Source organism: Accipiter gentilis, chromosome 8, assembly GCF_929443795.1.
Source record: "Accipiter gentilis chromosome 8, bAccGen1.1, whole genome shotgun sequence".
In the NCBI taxonomy this organism is placed as follows: Eukaryota; Metazoa; Chordata; class Aves; order Accipitriformes; family Accipitridae; genus Astur; species Astur gentilis.
Genome location: NC_064887.1, coordinates 26,063,702 through 26,086,489, shown reverse-complemented (window position 1 = coordinate 26,086,489; position 22,788 = coordinate 26,063,702). Strand labels below are relative to the sequence as shown.

The window sequence follows — 22,788 nt, the reverse complement described above, 5'->3', positions numbered from 1 at the left end:
ACAAGTTAATATTTAAATTTAGCACTTGTGTACTTGTCGTGGTTTAAGCCCAGCCAGCAACTAAGCACCACACAGCCGCTCACTCACTCCCCCCCATCCAGTGGGATGGGGGAGAAAAATCAGGAAAAAAAGTAAAACTCCTGGGTTGAGATAAGAACGGTTTAATAGAACAGAAAGGAAAAAACTAATAATGATAATACTAATAAAATGACAACAGTAACGCTAAAAGGATTGGAATGTACAAATGATGCGCAGCGCAATTGCTCACCACCGACCAACACCCAGCCAGTCCCCCAGCGGCGATTCCCCGCCCCCACTCCCCCCAGTTCCTATACTAGATGTGACGTCCCATGGTATGGAATACACCGTTGGCTACTTTGGGTCAGCTGCCCTGGCTGTGTCCTCTGCCAACTTCTTGTGCCCCTCCAGCTTTCTCGCTGGCTGGCCATGAGAAGCTGAAAAATCCTTGACTTTAGACTAAACACTACTGAGCAACAACTGAAAACACCAGTGTGTTATCAACATTCTTCGCATACTGAACCCAAAACATAGCACTGTACCAGCTACTAGGAAGACAGTTAACTCTATCCCAGCTGAAACCAGGACAGTATTCTTATTGGTGGGCTGGCTTAGTACAAACAGTGGGCAATTCCATGCTTTGCACAAGTTCTGTGAGTCTTGGAAAGTCCTCACTCCTGTGGGAAAGGAATTATGCTGCCCTTTTGGACTTTGTTTTCTTTTTTAATTTCAAGCTCTCCAAACTGCTTGGAAGTAGGCCACTGAGAAAGCAAAGCAAACATGCTCTCTGTGCCTGGGTTTTGCTGTTCCCCACTAGATATAGTATATTCAGCTAAGGGAGAATAAGAAGCTATTTTCCCCAATTTTCCATACTGCCTGTGGGAATCTAATTCAATTTCCTCCCAAATTTAGCAGCAAAAACTAAACTGTAAAGAATAGAGTTGAAGAGGCTTCTGTAAATCTCTAGATTCTAAGGTACTAAGGTGCAGCAGGATTACTGAGCACAGGTTAAACTTCTTTTCTAGCCACAAAGCTACTTACAGATTTAAGCAGCTTAAAAACCTGATCCAACATTAGTCCTTGCTTTGTAAATGAAAGAATAATATATCTACCTATACAAAGTTATATTTGTTATTATTGAATTTTTTTATCCTTTATTATTGATGTAGCCCTATTCCACAAAGGAATCTTTTTTTTGGTGAGAGATTATGATGTATTAGATAACAGGGAAAGGGACAGGGGAAAAGACTGGTGACCAAATAGATTTCCAGAAATAAACAAATGAAAGAAAGGACTCACATTTCATTACTCTCACTACAGTGGCTACATTTTACCAGCAGACCACAGGGGTCTTATCCATAACTTCCAGAAAAAGATGTAGTGCCTTTTTTGGACTTGGATTCCGTACAGAAACGTGGACCTGAGATATTCAAGAAATACTGAATAAAAACCAGAATTTACTTTCCTGCTTCACATGAGCTGGAACATTTGTTCAGCAGACCTACTTGCAGCCAGCAACCCATGCCATTTTCTGATTGCCAATTGTCCTTAGTTTTTTTGACCAATTTATCTCAGAATTTCTTCAGATGGGTAGTCCCTGCAGTGAGCACTGGTAGCTTAGATTGTGTAATTATCTTGTTACCTCTTTTATGTGTGTGTTCTCACTGTCTGTTCCATCCTCGCAGAAATAAATTGGCCAGCAATCATTTTATTTCTTTGCAACAGTATCCTTTAGACTTGTTTTCATCCCCACAAAATGTGCTTCAATAGTAAAGCTGTGTAGGCATCTATTTAAGCTTTGGAAATTAGGATAAGGACCAGCATACTTTGTTTTTTTGACATGACATGGAAAAATCCTATGATATGACAAATATTAATATTCAGCAGCTGTGATGTTTCTGAGACTGTGTGCCTCTAAGAAAAGATGTTCCACTGGTTATATTTAAAGGAAAAACAGACTTATCTAAGTATTTTAATGATGTTTACCTTGTACGCTCAATGGTGCAAGAGTTTTGTCACTTACCTGTTGTCCTGGTTTCGGCTGGGACTCCACACTTAAAATGTATTTGCAACGTGGAATTTTTGTCTTTGTCTACATTGTATTAGAAAACTAATCTCACTGGTGAAGCTGCCTCAAGGTCATTAGTAAGCTTGAGAGGCATAACGTAGGTGACAGCCTTAACACGTTTGATGTCACACTAAACACGGCCAAGTCCTTTCGGACAACTATGACAAGGTACTGGCAGTAGTCGCTAGCACTGGGGAGCTGACTAAGGCTCCTAACATTGCTAACTGTTTTAAAATGCCTGATCTGATTAAAACTGTGCGGGGATAGTATTTTATGTTGTGTGTGCATCACGTTGTGTGGGCAGTAATGTGAAGAGCAAACATTCCAACTCCTCTGCAAGCTCAGGCTTTGCTTACCTGAGAGCAGAGACCTGAGTCGTGGCATGTGAAAGTGAAGAGTCTGTGCAGAGGGCTTACAAGTTGGTTTGAGGTTGATTTTCTAAACTTTGGTGATGACCTAGAATGATCCAAAGATGTATCTAAGCGAGGAACATATGGCTAGTCGTTAAAAATGTATCAAAGAGCTTCTCTTGTCTGTCTTTCTCATGAATGATCTCTTCAACATAAATGATCCCCTCATGTGACCCCCAGTCTGTTGGTTGGCACTCACATGCAAGAGCACCAGTGTGCTATTAGCAATTACCTTAGTGATATTTACAGCATTTTAATGTCAGTTGTCTGTACGTAAATAGAGTCTGTGCGGAACGCGGCGCGCCCGGGGCTCCTGCTCCCACTACAACAGCACTGCTCCTTCAACATGCCAGAGTGCTTCCTGCGCCTTATGTAACTGCCAAAAATATCATTTCAATTGCTTTATGACAAAATAATGAGTCTGTCAAAGATGAGTGGTCAGAAAAAAATTTGTCCTCCCACACAATTAGAGTTTATAGTGTTGGACAGCAATATCAATCTCCAGTGATTCAAAATTGAATTTGCACGTTGGAGGAAAATGTGTTCTTGCGTGTGCTGTAACCAGGCTGCTTAGCAGGAAGAGTCCTCGCAGGTTGAACTGGAAAGATGGAAATGAGCTGAGCTCATGTGGAAACATCAGGATGGAAGTTTCCAAATACATTAAGTGTTGCGGGGATGTGACATTCACTTCCACAAGCTCGGTCCCGACAGAGCAGCTCCCACAACGATCAACAAAAAAAGTCTGGAAAAACCGTCACCAGGTATAACAGGCAACTATTCCCTTCAGTTAGAAAGCCGTTTCAAGCCCTGCATCTCCCTGTACGTAACCTAATTGCTCATGGAGTTGTTGATACTTATAATCATGGACTTCAGACATTCTTTGTAAAAACGTACAAAGATTAGACCTCAACAATGCCATTTATGGTGAGCATATACTGCATCTCAGAACTGCACTTTGCCCTTAACATTTGCTTTATCCTTACATGGGATTTTGCCCTTAGGCTGTTTGCCAGTGCACTGCAAAGGCTGCAGCATACATCCTCTTACATTTGCCCCACCTTAACCTGTATTCTCAGACCTGCTCTACTTATTACAGCTCCCTCAATCATCCTTTCTCAGTACACATGCAAACCCACTTGGCATGCCAAGCAGCTGCTACCCACCCACTGCTACCCAGTAATTGCATTTCTGGGCATGTGTACGTAATACCTTGTAAAGCACTTTGACTTTTTTCTTTGTATGTCAAGAAACTATATAGGCATCTGGAACACTCAGTACACAGAATGTGGAAGCAGTTTTTTAGGTTTTTCAGAACTTCTCCATTCTTATACATGCAGCCAAAGTGACCACATTCTTCTAAAGGAAGCATCTACAAGGGCTATACGAAAATCTGTGTTTAATGTGCTTTGTATGTAAATCTAATTAAGCCTTCTATTACTATCTCAGATCTAAAGCAGTAACAGATAGGAACAGTCTTTAAAAGCAAGTATTTAAAGAAATTACAAATGGTACCTAGGATTATCAGTAATAATTTATCATCATGGATATTCACATAAGGTAATAAAATATTTCCTTACCTCTGAAGCAGAAAAGGTAATCTTCCTTAAGAAAGAGACAAGGCAGAAGGACTTTGAACTTGGACAGTCTTCCATAGGAAGCTGATGTCCATATTCTGACAGTGATCTGATAGGAGACCAAGTCAGCTACCAGACCAGTGGTGCTCAGCTGTTTCACAGTTACCTTAAATGCCTAAGGTCCCAGGCTCTACTGCTTTGTTTTCACACTGCTCACAATCCAATATATCTCATCGCAAGAGTGGTTCTCTCGTGGTCTGTCTGGATGGTACTTTTACCTAAATAGTCTTCTTTCTGTAACCTTAAATATTTCGATTTTCCTTACTGCTTATCCCACAGATAGAAGTAGGTTTTTATTGTACTCTAGTCATCTCTCAGCCCTGCTACGCACATTTACCTCTTTCATTCATCCAGAGAAGTCTGTCCCTTAAGCACAACAGGCATTTCTCATCTTTGCAGAAGTCTCCGATACATACATAGACTCTGATGAGGTCCCTGGGACAGATTGCCCAACTCCTAGTGCAGCCTTCCTAAAAAAAACAGAAGAATACAAAATACTATTTCCTTGTTCCAGTAAAAATGTCTCTCCACATACAGCACAGAATTTGGTATTGGCTTGCTTCTCCCCAGACACAGTACCTTCCAAATTATGTTCAGTTTGCTTTCCTCAGTTCTCTTTCAGTTTTAGTACTGTCTGCATTTTACACTCATTCAGTATTCAGCTACATCCTTGATTTGCTGTGGAAATCATGATGAATCTCTCCGAGTTCTGTCAATTGACCTCAGCGAAAAATTGGTGCAAGCAAGAGGAGAATCATAGCCTCAGTGGTTCAATCCTCTGAATGTCTTTTTTCTGCTAATGGTTCTGCTCTTTTACTCCCTATGTATAGTTACTGACACCAACAAGAATTCCAGTTTAATGTCTTCAGATTTCATTAATCTACAGGGTTTTTTTAATATGTATAACACTAATAATCATAAACCAAACCCAACTTTTATATTGCCTATACACTAAGAAGGCAAAAGTAATGTTTTTTGCCACACATTGTCTGACCTTTTGTGGTTTGGGTCTTTTCTTTAAAACATTTCTTTTTGTGCCCACTTTAACTAGCTCTCATTAAATCTACATTTGACATTTTTAATATAAATGTATTTTTTTACCTTGATGTTTGATCTTTAGCTAGTCTTGGAGAAAACGACAGTGACCACATTTGTTCCTTACTTTCTTCTCCTTGGAAATTGTACACAGCTAAGTTTGAATTATTCTGAGTGGTTTTAGGATTATTCAGCATGATAGGCTCTTTTTCTGCTCAGTTGTTAATGTTAGGTTTTGACTATCTATTCTCTGCCCGCAAAGGTTTTAGATCAGTCCTTTATTTTTTTTAGTGATCAAATTTCTTTTTTTTTTTCTCATTCACTTTAAATCATACTCCTAGAAGGCTACACCTCTCTCCCCATTGCTGGGGTATTTTGGGGGGCAGGGGCACGTGTTTTTGTTTTTTTAATTGAAGGTGGTAGAAATGTTGTTCTCCTTTCTCTTAAACATGGTATTATTTGGAATTTTCTTTTAAGGCAGGTGCAGCATTCTGGGAGATTATGCTGGGATGGCTTTCAAAAATACATATTAAACATCTAAATAAGTTAATTTGCAGACAGGCATTGACTGAATGAATCTGTGATTATTCTACCAGTTTAGGGCAGGAAGAGCCGTTTAGCAATTCCTCCATTTAGGAAGCTAAGTGTCTAAAATGTCCCTGCATTGTCTGTTTTGTGTGTATTTGTTCAGAATGCCCCTATGAGGGCCGATTGTTTTAAATCTCAGTTAATAGGGTGTCATGGTTTAACCCCAGCCAGCAACTAAGCACCACACAGCCGCTCACTCACTCCCCACCCACCCAGTGGGATGGGGGAGAAAATCAGGAAAATAAATAAAACCCACGGTTGAGATAAGAATGGTTTAATAGAACAGAAAAGAAGAAACTAATAATGATAATGATAACACTAATAAAATGACACCAGTAGTAATAAAAGGATTCAACGTACACATGATGCGCAGGGCAATTGCTCACCACCCGCCGACCAACACCCATCCAGTCCCCCAGCGGCGATCCCCTCCCCTTCCCCCCCCAGTTCCTATACTAGATGGGACATCCCATGGTATGGAATACACCGTTGGCCACTTTGAGTCAGCTGCCCTGGCTGTGTACTCTGCCAACTTCTTGTGCCCCTCCAGCCTGCTTGTTGGCTGAGCATGAGAAGCTGAAAAAGCTTTGACTTTAGACTAAACACTACTAAGCACCAACTGAAAACATCAGTGTGTTATCAACATTCTTCACATACTGAACTCAAAACATAGCACTGTACCAGCTACTAGGAAGACAGTTAACTCTATCCCAGCTGAAACCAGGACAGTATCCACCCCTTATTCTCCACCCCTTATTCTATACCATTGACGTCATGCCCAGTTCCCATACCTTTAGATCAGTCATCATCATCTTTCCATCCCTTTAAGACATATGAACGATGAGATAGATAGATAGATAGATATGTGTGTGTGTATACACACACAGAAATACCATTCCTTTAGTTTATGGATTATGTTCATTAAATGTTCATTGAGTTCATTTAGTTTCCGACTCTGGGCTCGATCTGTCATACCAGTCTTTCTGGGCAGGAGCGATGGTGCAAAGTCCTCTCAGTCAGCAAAGCAGAATTGGGCTTCAGTGCGGTGTGACGAGCAGGTGACATTTGACGCAGCAGGAGGATGGTGTGCACCGTTGGACTGTTGCATGCTGGAGTCAGTTCTGGTTCCATCACTACTGCGCTTTGATCAGTTTTATCACAGTTCTTTCTTGCTTGATCCAAGTGATTCTTACTATAGTACTATGGATATAGCATATAACAATTATAGTAATGATAACATACAGTAGCAGGGTTATATAGCAACTAATATCATACAGTTTAATTCTGGCTATTCTCACCTAAAATCAAATCCCCTTGGGGCACACATCGGACCTCTCCATCTTTTCGCATCACCCACCAAGTGCACCCAGGCCCTTGAGCAAAAGCAATCCCACGAATGGGTTTACCTTTGCCTGAGGCAGGAGAAACCCAGACTGTTTTCCCTAACATGTTTTTCATGTGCACTACAGGGACTTTATCCCCTTCTACAGTATGTAAAAATTCTGATTGGGCAGGGCCACCCCGATTGGCAGATCCTCTGGTGTTGACTAACCAGGTGGCTTTTGCTAAGTGTGTATCCCAATGTTTGAAGGTTCCACCCCCCCATTGCTCTCAATGTAGTCTTTAACAGTCCATTGTATCGCTCAATTTTCCCAGAGATTGGTGCATGATAGGGGATATGATACACGCACTCAATGCCATGCTCTTTGGCCCAGGTGTCTATGAGGTTGTTTCGGAAATGAGTCCCGTTGTCTGACTCAATTCTTTCTGGGGTGCCATGTCACCACAAGACCTGCTTCTCAAGGCCCAGGATAGTGTTCTATCCTGGGCATGGGGTACAGAATATGTTTCCAGCCATCCGGTGGTTGCTTCCACCATTGTAAGCACATAGCGCTTGCCTTGGCAAGTTTGTGGGAGTGTGATATAGTCAATCTGCCAGGCTTCCCCAAATTTATATTTCAGCCATCACCCTCCATACCACAGGGGCTTTAACCGCTTGGCTTGCTTAATTGCAGCACATGTTTCGCATTCATGGATAACCTGCGCGATAGTGTCCATGGTCAAGTCCACCCCTCGATCTTGAGCCCATCTAATATGTTGCATCTCTTCCCTGATGGCCTGAAGCATCATGGGCCCACTAAGACATAAATAGCTCACCCTTATGTTGCCAGTCCAGGTCCACCTGAGACACTTCAATCTTGGCAGCCTGATCCACCTGTTGGTTATTTTGATGTTCTTCAGTGGCCCAAATCTTGGGTATGTGAGCATCTACATGACGTACTTTTACAACCAGATTCTCTAGCCGGGATGCAATATCTTGCCATGGTGCGGCAGCCCAAATGGGTTTACCTCTGCACTGCCAGTTGCTCTGCTTCCATTGCTGTAGCCACCCCTACAGGGCATTTGCCACCATCCATGAGTCAGTATAGAGATAGACCACTGGCCACTTTTCTCTTTCAGCAATATCTAATGCTGGCTGGATGGCTTTCACCTCTGCAAGCTGACTCGATTCACCTTCTCCTTCAGCAGTTTCTGTGACTTGTCATGTAGGATTCCATATAGCAGCCTTCCACCTTTGATGTTTTCCCACAATGCGACAGGACCCATCAGTGAACAGGGCATATTGCCTCTCATTTTCTGGCAGTTTATTATACAGCAGGGCTTCTTCAGCACGTGCCACCTCCTCCTCTGGTGACATTCCAAAATCTTTGCCTTCTGGCCAGTCCGTGATCACTTCTAAAATTCCTGGGCAACTGGGGTTTCCTATGTGAGCCCGTTGTGTGATCAGTGCGATCCACTTAGTCCACGTGGCGTCAGTCGCGTGATGTGTAGAGGAGACCCTCCCTTTGAACATCCAGCCCAGCACTGGCAGTCAGGGTGCTAAGAGGAGCTGTGTCTCAGTACCAACCACTTCTGAGGCAGCTCAAACTCCTTCATATGCTGCCAGTATCTCTTTTTCAGTTGGAGTATAGTGAGCCTCAGATCCTCGATATCCTCAACTCCAAAATCCTGGGGGTCGACCTTGGGTCTCCCTGGGTGCTTTCTGCCAGAGGCTCCAGGTAGGGCCATTCTCCCCAGCTGCAGTATAGAGCACATATTTAACATCTTGTCCTGCCTGGACTGGTCCAAGGCTACTGCATGGGCAATCTCCCGTTTAATTTGTTCAAAGGCTTGTTGTTGTTCAGGACCCCATTTAAAATCATTCTTCTTCAGGGTCACTTGATAGAGAGGGCTTACAATCAAACTGTAATCTGGAATATGCATTCTCCAAAACCCCACGACACCTAAGAAGGCCTGTGTGTCCTTTTTATTAGTCAGTGGAGACATAGCTGCTATTTTGTTAATCACGTCCATTGGGATCTGACGACATCCATCTTGCCATTTTATTCCCAAAAACTGGATCTCCTGTGCATGTCCCTTGACCTTACTTTCTTTTATGGCAAAACCAGCTTTCAGAAGGATTTGGATTATTTTCTTCCCTTTCTCAAAGACTTCTTCTGCTGTGTTGCCCCATACGAAGATGTCATCAATGTACTGCAGGTGTTCCGGAGCTTCACCTTTTTCCAGTGCAGCCTGGATTAGTCCATGGCAATGGTGGGGCTGTGTTTCCACACCTGGGGCAATCGATTCCAAGTGTACTGGATGCCCCTCCAAGTGCAGGCAAACTGTGGACGACACTCTGCTGCCAGAGGGATTGAGAAAAACGCATTAGCAATGTCAATTGTGGCATACCACTTGGCTGCCTTTGACTCTAGTTCGTATTGAAGTTCTAGCATATCTGGAATGGCAGCACTCAGTGGTGGCGTAACTTCATTGAGGCCATGATGTTAGTCTCCACTCCCCATTAGACTTTTGCACTGGCCATATGGGACTATTAAAAGTGAGTGAGTTTTGCAGATCACTCCTTGGCTCTCCTGTTGACAAATCAACTTGTGGATGGGAATCAGAGAGTCTCGGTTGGTATGATATTGCTGCCAGTGCACTGTCGTGGTAGCAATTGGCACTTGTTGTTCTTCAACCTTCAGCAATCCCACAATTGAAGGGTCTTGAGAGAGACCAGGCAGAGTAGACAGCTGTTCAGTGCCCTCTGTCTCCAAGGCAACTATACCGAAAGCCCATCAATACCCCTTCGGGTCCTTAAAATACCCCCTCCTGAGACAGTCTATGCCAAGGATACACGGAGCCTCTGGACCAGTCACAATGGGGTGTTTCTGCCATTCATTCCCAGTTAGGCTTACTTCAGCTTCCAATACAGTTAACTCTTGAGATCCCCCTGTCACACCAGAAATACAAATGGGTTCTGCCCCTTCATAACTTGATGGCATTAGAGTGCACTGTGCACCGGTGTCTACTAGAGCCTTATACTCCCGTGGGTCTGACGTGCCAGGCCATCGAATCCACACAGTCCAATAGACCCGGTTATCCCTTTCCTCCACCTGGCTGGAGACAGGGCCCCTCTAATTCTGGTCAGAGTATCCATTATTCACTTCTCGTAAAATTGGCTCACAAGTCCCTTCAAGAGGATCAGAAATAAGATCAGCCCTTCTACTCTGTTTGGAAACTGGAGCGGCATTTTTCCTGGTAGAATCCCCTTTTGTGGTGGTTTTTCCTCACAGCTCACATACCTGTGCATTTAGGACCAAGGTAGGTTTTCCATCCCATTTCCTCATGTCCTCTCCATGATCACATAGGTAAAACCACAGGGTGCCTCATGGTGTGTACCTTCTATATTCTCTCTCTTGGGCAGAGGAGCGCTCACTCCTAATAGCTGAGACATTGGTCCTTACAGGTGGGGAGTAGGACATATCCTCTTTAAATTGCTGGAAATCCTGGGACAGCTTCTCCACAGCCGAAATGCAGGCTTCTAGGGAGGAGGAGAGATTTTCTTCGTATTGACGCAGTTGGCGAGCCACTTCATCCACTGCCGGTGCCTCTTCGTCTTTCCAGGTCATTATTGCCAGTGAGTTGGCATAGGACGATGGTGCGCTCTGTACAACTCCCACCACATGGGTCATGTGCATTGGACTTCGTCTGGATCTTTGGGTAATTGTGGGTTGTCCGGGTCATGATGAATTGTCTCTAGCACAGCTAATTCCCTCAGATATTGGATACCTCTTTCCATGATTGTCCACTTACTTGATTGACATATAACATCTTCCGTAAAGAGGTACCTTTCCTTCATACTTGACAGGAGTCGCCTCCAGAGGCTGATGGCTTGTGTCCCTTTTCCAATTGCCTTGTCAATGCCACCTTCCCTGGCAAGCGATCCTAGCTGCTTGGCTTCCCTACCTTCTAACTGCAGGCTATTAGACCCATTGTCCCAGCATCGGAGGAGCCAGGTGATATATATGCTCACCTATACAGTGGCCAAAATCTTTTTGCATATTCCGCAGCTCACTCAAGGATAGGGACCGGGTTATTACCTCTGGTTCTGCCTCTTCCTCCTGTTCCCGTGATGACCCTGGTTCGCCTTCATCCTGCGCTAAACTGATTTTTTTGTATATTTCTTTTTATGTACGGGGGCAATTTATACTGGTGCAGGTTGGTCCGCTGGTTCAGTTGCAGTATCACTCGCCGGGTCTTGGATAAGCACAGTGTCTGTTGACAAGGTTTGGGTAGCTGCTGTGCTCGTTGCTGGGGCTGGAGGGACCTCAGTGCCCATTGCTGAGGTTTGGGTAGCTGCCACGCTCATTGCCGAGGCTGGAGGGGCTGCAGTGCCTGTCGCTGAGGTTTGGGTAGCCACAGTGCGCGTCGCCGGGGCTGGAGGGGCTGCGGTGCCCATCGCCAAGGTTTGAGTGACCGCAGTGCTCATCGTTTTGTTATTAGGTCCAGAGACCTTCTCCTCCCCTTGAGGGTACTGAGTGGTGTCAAACAAGGCTCGATAGACATGGGCCAGGCCCCAGCACGTTGCAGTGATTTGTATCTCTCTGGAGCTGCCGGGGTGACAGCATACCTTTTCCAAATATTTTACTAGTTCTGGATTCTACACTTGCTCAGGGGTGAACTTCCAAAGCATTGGAAGTACCCACTTTTCTAGGTACTTGCCCATACTACCCCACACACCCTGCCTCTCATAATTATCCAGCCTTGGGGCAGATCTCTGGGTGATCTTCTTAAATAGTTGTTTAACCTTAAACAAGAGCTGAACCACATTCAGAAGCATGCTAATTCCTAGCAGTAGGGCTAGGACTGTGCTGGTCTCAACATCGCAAGAGTATTCAAATTTTTCAAAATTCTCAAACATCATTGTAACTGGACTGAAGGAGAGAGGAGAGGGGAAGAAAGGTACCCCACCCATAGACTGGTTTTCCAAGGAGGAAAGGTAAATGGTGTAATTATTAATAGTTTCCCACAGATGGCTCCCAAAGTATAGAGGTGACAGTGCTGAGTGCAAATACTGGATTAATCCCACAGCGGATAACTTTATCATACCATAAACCAGTGTTATACCATACATCAAAGTGAAAACCTTAATCCACCTCCCACGGATGATAAGCAGCAGAAGAGGGACTACATACAGCAAGCGAGGTGATACATAACAGAACTTTAAAACCAGAGCAACGACTCTAAGAACACATAGATCAACATAGTGACCAGCAACTATTAGACCAATATAATGAATGCTTATAACAAATTTGTTTTAAGAAGCTCTGGTCAGGTTTGTCATTATCTCAACACTTCGTGCCCCACATTGGGCGCCAAAACGGACTGTCATGGTTTAACCACAGCCAGCAACTAAGCACCACGCAGTCGCTTGCTCACTCCCCCCCCCACCCAGTGGGATGGGGGAGAAAATTGGGAAAAGTAAAACTCCTGGGTTGAGATAAGAATGGTTTAATAGAACAGAAAAGAAGAAACTAGTAATAATAATGATAACACTAATAAACAACAGCAATAATAAAGGGATTGGAATGTACAAATGATCCGCAGGGCAATTGCTCACCACCTGCCGACCGACACCCAGCTAGTCCGCGAGCGGCGATTCCTCACTGCCCCCCCCCCCCCATTACCCCCCCAGTTCCTATACTAGATGGGACGTCCCATGGTATGGAATACACTGTTGGCCAGTTTGGGTCAGCTGCCCTGGCTGTGTCCTCTGCCAACTTCTTGTGCCCCTCCAGCTTTCTCTCTGGCTGGGCATGACAACCTGAAAAAGCCTTGACTTTAGTCTAAACAATACTGAGCACCAACTGAAAACATCAGTGTTATCAACATTCTTCTCATACTGAACCCAAAACATAGCACTGTACCAGCTACTAGGGAGACAGTTAACTCTATCCCAGCTGAAACCAGGACATAGGGTTTTAAAATTTGACAGAAGATCCCCAACTACTTCTACAAGAAAATGCATTTTGATAGTTTTGTGAAAACCTGTATTTGGCACAAACATAGACCTCCAAGGTCTCTAGTTTTCCTTTGGATGTTGGAGCTTGGCGGCTAAAATCACAGAAGATGTCTCCTGCAGAAACCCTGCCCATTGCTGTATTGCGTGGGCCCTGCCGTGTGGACCACAGAACAGCTACCATGGCATGATGCCACAACTCTCGGCTGAGAAGCACTTCCTTTGCAGCAATGTTGCCCTAAGAAATTAAAAAACTTGGCACCAGAACCAGCAGCAGAGCTATTCCGTGCTGTCCATGCTCTCTTGCCTGGGAAATAAGGAGACGGAGGAGGCAACCTATGAAGAGGTGGATCACAGTGGAGTTAGGGAACGTGCGAAATAAAAGGAAATCAATATGCATGAGAATTTATGGGAATTGTTTGTGTATGACTATATACAACCAGGCATATAAATACATGCATGTGTTTTTTATATATATGAATAGACGTGGGACTGGATAGAAGCAGAGGGAAATTTAGAAGGCCAGAATCTGCCTAAGACTCTTAACTACACAAGCAAAATTGAAGAAGGTTCTTTCTTTTCGGGAACATATGACAAGAGTAGCATCTAAGAAGTGCAAACAGACTGCACAGGGTTTTCTGACACACCCATTCTTTATTTTCAGGTGCTTATTAAAAGAGCTGTTCACATTTACCAATTAGCAGATGTACCTACATTTATTTTCCCCCACCTCATTTCCCCTACCCGTCTGCAGGACCCTTTCAGAGCCCTAGGAACTACAGCTTTCCTCAGAATCAGCTGGCTTTTTCTTCCTGCTCAGATCAGTTTGCTGCCTCTGACACTGATAAGTCCCCCCAATTATACAAAGATCTCCCCCTGAAAGAAATCCAGTCAGTTCCTCTCTCTCATTTATTCTAGTGACTCCACAGTCTCTCCTGCTTCATTCTCCTCTGACTCTTATTTTTTTTGTCTTGTCATTATTGTGTATCTCTCCCGTTTGGGAGTCTTCCATTTTCATATTCCTGTGGACAGTAAAACCACCCGTTACTTTTCTTAATAGCAGTGCCATTTAGCAAAATCTTCAATCTCTACATGAATAGGCATATCTCATCCACTGACACCCAGACAGGCATCTTTCATTCTGCAGTGGCTAGCCGTTGAAAGTTTACTTTACAACTGATGTAGTCTTTAAGCATCAATATTGTGGAAATGATATAAGAATTAATCACACTTTCTTTTGTCTAGCATATTCAATACATTTTGGTAATTTCAACTGAAAAGGTGCTGAACCTGTTTTTCTTTAGAATGAGCATTGCTCAAATAACAGCAGTTTCATCTGCCTCATTTCTAGCATTGAGGAGAATGCTTCACTGTCTACTCTATTACAGGTTTTTGTGGATTTTGTCCAGCAGCCACTTATGACAACTGCAAGCTTGTTTTACTCTGGGGATATATATGTATGTGGCCAGTTGCTTCAGGTCATATTCCTTTCAAATGGAAGTCAGCTTGACAGCTGTTAATTTGCACTTGGCCATTCCATGTGTTGTCTTGCTCTAATTATTGGTCACTGTATGGAACAGGTGACAAATACCCACATGAGAATCCTTTAAATCACTAGATGTACAATCATTAGGAAAACAAACAGAGAGGGACATTAAATACTAGTTTTCTCTCCAGCCCCAAACAGACACAGATTCTAGCCTGTTTTGACATCTATTGGAAAGGGATGGAAAGAGGTGACAATATCTTACTGTTTATGAAACTAGCTTCTTATTCTGTAAGTATTCTAGTTTCAGGGAAAGAGGGGAGTTTAAGGAAAATACAATTATTCTAAGACCAGATGCAGAATCTGGTTTATCTAATGATTTTGTCACAAGGTTTGATTAGGTGTTCTTTCCTAAGTAAAACTAAATTTGCCTACCAAAATATTTCCTCTGACCTTCAGCTACTACAACTATGTCACATTAAAGCAGGCAAAAAAAATTTTCCTTTCTGAGCAAGAGAGTACTTGCTGAACAAGAATGGCAAAACACCATTATAGTGAGCTTCCCTTCTACTGAAGTGTGGCATAGCAGAGTATATTTAATTGAAGTCTGTTTTCTCAGACTCCCAGGGCCTAATATGGATCTTAATTTGGGCCAGGTTCTCTAAGGACATAAGCAGAGATCTTGCTTTGTTCCTGGGAGTAGTGAGTAATGCTTGAATTTTTGCAAGATTATAGACCTGTCTGTAGTGAAAATTATGAATAATTTACTTGATCTCAGTGGAGCTGCGTTAGTGAAAATAAGAAAAGATTCAGCATCTTGGAGTCTTGAAAAATTACTGCTTTTAGACCTGTGCAAGCTGAAGATATTACAACATGCTATTTGAGTGATGTCTTGGTAAGCATGCTAAAACAGTAATACAGACACAACACATGGAAATAGAGTGGCTGCCATAGGACATGCTTTACTAAGACTTAATCTGAATTTAAACTCACCTCTAAATAATATCCCGCTTTTTTTTTTATTTTTGCCTTTTAAAAATAGGTGTAAGTGCAACCTTCACGCTACTGGCTGTAAAGAAGAAAACAAAAGACTACTCTGTGAATGTGAGCATAACACAACTGGCCCAGACTGTGGAAAATGCAAGAAGAATTACCAGGGCCGACCGTGGAGCCCTGGTTCTTATCTGCCTATACCTAAGGGCACTGCTAATATCTGTAAGTAGTTCTGTATAATAAGGATATTTCATTATTAGAATTCTGCCCCGTATCGTGGCTCTGAAGGAAGATTAATGCTGGCAAAAGTTTGTCATTTCTTTATGACCCAGTGCATATAACTGGACAAGGTGTCAAATTGTAAGTGTTAATTGTAAGTATGCATCATCTGTGCTCTCACATGTTCTTGCATGAGAACTGCATGTTTGTATGCATAGACAAATCCCTGGCCACTGCACAGAAGAGGCTGAGGAATGAAAAAATGAGGACCCCTTCATGTAAAAATCACACAGGGAGGAGAGAAACCAGTGGGAATATCTGCAGTACTGCTCCAGCCATGGTGCCCTTAGCTCTCCATTCATACATCCTTATTGCCCTAAGATTCAAAACCACCTCAGTTCAATGTGTGAGATGAGGTCCTTGCTCATTTTTTGTCCTTTTAAGAAAGTTAAAAAATCTCAGAGCAAATTTTTCCAATTAATAACTAAAGATCTAAAGGTTGTTAAAGAAAGTTTTTACCTGACGTTGACCGCAGTCCAGATTCACGTGCACTCTTTTAGATCACTGTAAGTGTTGAAGGGGGAAAGCGAGGGCAAAACCTGAGTGTTTATATCTGCTTGTTTCCAGCTAATAGCCATTCAACAACACACATACTCAGTATTCCAGCATGCGTTCATATTATCCAAAGGAGGTTATTGACAGCTGCATTTCCTGGTCCTGGACAGGATTGGGTCAAAAAAACATGGTGCTGAAAGAGAGGGCATGAAGACAAGTATGAGCATCAGTTCTTCCTTTCATGCATGTATGAAATAATACACAATGATTCAAAATCCTCCTGAACTGAGTTAACAGACTTAAATTCCTTTGAAGAAAGGATTGAAGAAGATGAGGTTAAATCACCAAACCTTTTGACAGAAGTTACTAGCTTCTTTTAAGAAGAGAGCCCACAGTTTTGCCCTGATTAAAAGCAAAACATTCATTTTAGAATATTAGAATATAACAATTTACTGCAAAGTTATTTGGGAGAAACAGAGCTATGTACTGCAGTTGAATGGAAAGTTTAAAACCAGGAGCAATGTGCAATGCTCAGAATGTTATCTAAGACTTCAAAGCAGCAGTTGTGAAGAATCAAAACTCAAAAATGAATATCATAGGAAGCAGGACCTTATCAAGTTAAATGTGAGAGTAATAGACCAAGTAACAAACCATGAAGTGTGGGGGCATGAAATTATGATAAAATTCTTACTGAGCAGAAAAAAATGAACTTCCAAAAAGCAGGGGAGAAACATTTTGTAAAAGTATTCACTTTTTCGCATGTAATAAGAAGTGAGTGCGGCTCACAGAATTAATACTTTAAAGCTTTGTTCAGAAAAAATGGTGAGATTTACTAGGTTGGTTTTATTTATATGTCTTTTATATATATGTATACACACATACATACATATGTATGCACATATATACATTTTTTATATCTCTCTATATATAATACAGTTGCTACCCCAGCAATCATCTAAACTAGTGACAAGATACATCTCAACATGAAAACGAGAATCTTTCTAAATGCAGCTTGCTATGTCAGTTACATCATTTCCAATCAGTTGAGCACACACCAGACGGAACAGTGGAATTAGCGCCCACCAAAAGTATGCCTGAAGACTGTTAAATAACTTTCAACATTATTGAGTTCCATCAGATATACAGTTCCACCAAAAATCAAAACATTTTTGCAAATAATAGGCAAATAATATCTTTCCTGGGTTTTATTATTAGTAGTAATTATGATCACATCATAAAAACGTAACCTTATTTGAGCTGACGAATGCTCCACTTACCCTCAAATCCTGACTACAGCAGTGATCAGCAGCAGGAATTTCTAGCAAACAGGAAGAAGTATGAAGGATTTGTTCTTTGCCTTCCTAGTTGCCAGCAGTAAACTGGCTTTCTGAGCTGGACCCTCCGTCATACCCACAGTGGTTGCTAGCTGCTGAGCAGGGAGACCGACCCAACTGTCATAAGCTTGATCTCAGTGACATCTTATGGCAATACATTTCACACTTTAATGACACAATGAGTGAAAGGTATTTCCTTTTGTTTGCTTTAAATGTTTGTATATGGTTAAGCCTGTACCTCCTTAGCTAGGAAGAAACAGAGAATAATGCATTGCTATTTACATCTGTTATACCATTTATGATTATATGGACTTGACATTTTCTGAATGACAAATCCTAATCTATTTAATCTTATCATATATAAAACCATGCCACATCTCTGGTTATCTGTGCTCTCTTGCTCTCTTCTGGTTCTATGATGTCATTTATTTTTTTTTTAGTGAGGCTAAAACTACATGTGATATTCTAGACATGACACCAATATGGATCTTTTACAATAGCATAAAAATGTGTCTGCTTTATATTTTTTTATTACAGGGATCAGCCCTTGAGTCCTTTTTAAAGACTGTGCCACAGTTACAACATTACTTCTGGCATCAAGGCTGAATAAGTGACAGATTATATGTTACAGTAGTTAGTTCAAAAATGTCATATTTGAGTTCTTTTAAAACACTTTTGGGGTGAACATCACCTTATGGCAGTTCTTATTGTTTGATATTATTTACATCTTCTAAAACACCTTCAGATGATGATAGACATTGAGAAACTTCCTCAGATTGTGAGAATCTCTCTAACCTTCTTTGTTGTGAACATCAGTGAAAACAATTAATTCAGTATTCAGTACTTTTATACCTTGATTGCCTATCTACCCAGTCATGTCTCTGGGAGGCCTCCTGCTTCTAGTGTGGTTATTTTAACAAAAAAGAATTACTAACTTTTATGTCTGTAGCAAGTTGATTCTCAAAATACCGTGGTTTATATTTAACTTGACAGATTTTATGCTTTTTTTTCCCTATCTTTCTCCATTGAGATGACTTACACTTTTGAAAGGTGTCTTTCCAAAATGTTTTTCATTCTGCCGTATTGGGTTGGGTGTTAGGGGTTTTTTTTGTTTATAAGTGATTTTTATAATAAAAAAAAAAGATGGGTTATAAGTGATTATTCTGAGTCTCTCATACATTTTATCTCTAGCCTGCCTCCACACTGTCTGCATTAAATCATTTTAGCTGTTCTTTTCATTTTTAACTAACTTCCTCAGTTTTGTCTGCTCGCTCTCTGAAAGTTAAGTATTACTGCAGTGGATTTTTTTTTATCCTTTTCCTTCTCAACAAGTATGTTGACTTTCAGTCCAGAAGTGGTTCTCTGATAACTACTTCTTAAATCAGGTCCTACTGAGAACTACTCAGAACTAAATCAGCTTCTCTTCTTGTGGGTTGTCCGATTACTTGCTATAAGCAGCAATCGTTTATGGTATGTAAAAGTTTCATTTCTTTTGTCACTTCCTGATTTAATGCCGCAGGTGTTGGAGCATATGAAATTTTGCATTATTGTGTAAACTCTGCACAGCCAGTGTAATTTCACTTACCCTGTTGCATTTGTCACCATCTCCATTTTGTGGTCAGTAATGCAGCCCTAGCATTATACTCTCCCTAGTCAGGCATGAATTCTGTAAATAGTTGCTTGATCGTGTTGATAGAATTAACTTATCTGGTTTGACACTAAACTTCCCTTGATGTATTACTTTAATTCCCTGGGGACACTTGGTATAATCCAGTAATACAGTGTCCCTTTTATACTCTTCCTTCCTCCAATTTTCAGTCTATCTTTTCCATCTAAGACCAAAGTATTTTAAATGGATTTGAAGGTTGTTTGTTTGGTTTCTTTTTTATATGAGTATTCTTAAATAAGATACAGCTAAAAAATAATTGTATAAGTGAAACACACAGAATTTTGTTTCACAAAATAAAAAGATCCTTCTTGTTGAGATTCTCTGAATTTGGGAAATTTGCTCAGATTCAACAAGAAGCCTAAAGTCCATTTCTAAGTCCTTCCCAGCTGAAACTTTTGTTGTCTCCACTGTTCTGCTTCTACCATTTTTTTGTGGCCAATAAGACTTTAATTATACCTTTTCAAGCTATATCTCATGAAATACAAGACCATTCCAGATTATACTCCAGTCATAGCCTAAACCTTGATATAAAGCTATTTTCTGTATCCTTCTCATTTTTAAGTCAACATGAGTTTTTCAGGAGAACACAAAACATTTTTTCCATGCTTTGCTTGTGAAAGACAGAGTACTCTGCTGTTTACTGGCACTAACAATATTTCCACATTTGTCTCCCACATAGCATTTATTTTATATTTTCACTTTATCTTATTGACTATTTTGTGATTACATTTATTCCCTTGTGCTGCCACATTTTATGTATAGTTTGTTCTGCAATATGTTTTGACACTCCAAGTGTACTTACTGAATTTCGCTATACTTGGTATTTTCCCCTCAGTAGTCGTATGTGTCTGACGGCACTAGCCCTTTTCTTCCTCCTGTTGTTTAGATCATCTTTGGCACTTATCTTCTTCACTCCATCAGACAGAGCTGTCTAAGACTGTGCCGGGCTGCCATCCATCAAAGCCTGCTCGCTTTTTGTTAGTCCCTCCACAACCAATAACCTCCACCAGAAGTGCTTGACACCTGGCGAAAACCACCTCCCAGCTGTTACATGACTTTCCTAATTCATAGTTTCCTAATTCAACGTGAAACAAAGGATTGACCAGGACACGGGGAACATTGGTGGTTCTTTTCAGTCAACAGTTAGGCAGAGAGTCTCACTCACTTTACTGAATTGCTCCTGCCATGGGTCCCCCTCTGACAGTACAGCCTCTGTCTCAGCAGCACAGCCCTAATCCTCCTGAATGGGAAAAGACTTATGAGGCATCACTGCAGCACAGATGCCACAGAAACAGTTTCTGGCAAAAAATATGGCACTTGAAGTATTGCACTGATTACCCTCATCTCTGTGTCTAGTTTTCCCCGTGAATATTTGCTGACACAAAGCCATCTTGAAGGACTGGAGTAAATTATGTTGGCCAAGAGGTTGTGTGATGGCAGACTTTCTATTCAGGAATCCAAGTAGCATGGGTCCCTGTAACTGAAAAGTTCACATATCCTGCTGTCCTGTCAAAGCAGACTCATAAAGTAGATAGTGTCCCATTTTCTAAGGGCCCTATTCTCCCAAACAACTGGAAGGAGTGTTCCAGTGCCTACTTCAAGACTGAGGTAGAGGAGATGATCCCACATGATCTTGATTTGAAGGAATGGGACGCTCATGCTTAAGACGTAAAATGTTGCTCCTTGATGATTTTTATAACATCTTTCATAGAGAAAAAGGAAGATAAGAATGCAATAAGTTCTAAAATGGCAAATCTTCTTACTGTTCCTATTTTATATTACATACTAATTTTGGCTCATGAAGCTAGATGTAAAGCCACAGGAAGATGTCACACAAAAGCTGTGTCAGGCTGGGAAACTTGGGTCAGGGGGCAAAACTGTAGTCTATCAAGAGCATTCAGGAAGACAGAAGTGTCAGGAAAACCTGCAAACAATAAGCTAACTTCCCTTCAACTAGGTATCCAGTGCAATGGCCAGCAAAACATTGCAGGTACTTACCTAAAAAACAATGCACTATAAATAGCATGTGCTGTATTTTTTTTAAATGGGGCTTGAAAAATTATTCTTCAGCACTCTACCCTCTTATGTGACCCTGCTGAGTTGGTTGTTTGTGCTGGTTATGGTGGCATCTGTTGCTGGGAAATGAATTGCTTCCATCCGTCACTGGTTTCAAACAACTCTATTTTCACCATATACAGTGAAGATGAGCAATGAAAGAGGGTTCTAGTCCTTAAGCAGCAATATGGGAAGGCAAAGTGTCTGTTATAAGATATACTCAAAATTCTAAAAATGGTCTGAGTTTCAGGTGTTTTAAAGTTTCTAATATCTAATATTCTATCAATAAATTATAATTACTTGAAAAAAATCCTTTGGTCTCACTGGAAGTTTCCTAGACAGAAGGTTTTCAGTACTGGTTTGGAGTCACTAAGACATCATAAGAAAAAGTCCAAAGTTTAAAAGGTGTTACCCAATAAACCAGTAACTAAATATTTTCTTTGTCCTGTTTGTTTGTGGTGGTATTGCTTGGGAAAGCAGAGGTGGAGGGTAACAAATTTCATCTAAGCAGTTATTTTTCTGGGAATTGAAAAATTGTCAATCTTTACAGAGTAAGGAGTAGCAGGAGTTCTAGGGCTATTGCAATGAAACACATGAGAAATTTCCTAAGGATTGTGTCTTTTGCTGTGCATGGTCCTTTGGCTGAGTACAGGTTTGACATTACATGAAAAGTTTATTCCTATGATCGTAATGATCACTCCTGTTGAGGGATTACAAGACGCTAGGTTCCTCCAGGCTTCTCAGGGCTTTAAAATAATAGAGAATTCAGAACTTCTGAGATGAATGCTGAGGATCTGATATTGCAATCATGCCTCACTGGAGGAGTTGCAAAGGGAAAAAAGACTCACTGCAGGGAGTGCCATCATGCTGCAGCACAGGTATTCTAGCAAAAGATCAGAGGTAGCATTAACAGCCCTGCTCTGACTCTTTGCTATGGAAAGCTCTATATTTTGTTCCTGTTTTAAGAGTTAAAATGTGTAGTGTAGAGAGCACTTATAGGAATTGCTTTTGTCAGAAAAGCTCTCACACAGCTTTGATCAGCAATTAATATGAATCCAAACTTGCACTGCATTATTTACTATCATACCCTGCCATGTCTTCATAGGAGAGTCTTAATTCTCAGTCTCTGGGCTGTATTCACCTCACCTGGATAATTCCCTGAGCTCTTGCTGACACTCTTTCCCTAAATGTGAGCGAGCTGCAAGCTGGATATGGTGTTTTGATAGCGGCAGGAGCCTATCCCTGGCTCCCTGTCATACAGGAGATGCATGTTCAACTTGTGATGGAGGAGATGCAGAAGAGCCCACAGGAAAGATGGTAGCCAAGACCAAGTTAACAGAGTAAGTCCTTCATCCCACATGTACTCCCTGCCCAGGAAGAGA

The 22,788-nt window shown here is 41.6% G+C and overlaps 1 protein-coding gene across 5 annotated transcripts in view; it reads left to right on the top strand.

The window, feature by feature from the left end:
• NTNG1 (netrin G1) overlaps window positions 1–22,788 on the top strand; it is a 175,559-nt gene that overhangs the window by 98,274 nt on the left and 54,497 nt on the right. For all 5 annotated transcript variants that reach the window (XM_049808227.1, XM_049808230.1, XM_049808229.1 and 2 more), the window contains exon 4: window positions 15,624–15,796. In XM_049808227.1, the coding sequence (XP_049664184.1) occupies window positions 15,624–15,796 (173 nt within the window). The remainder of the gene's footprint in view (window positions 1–15,623; window positions 15,797–22,788) is intronic.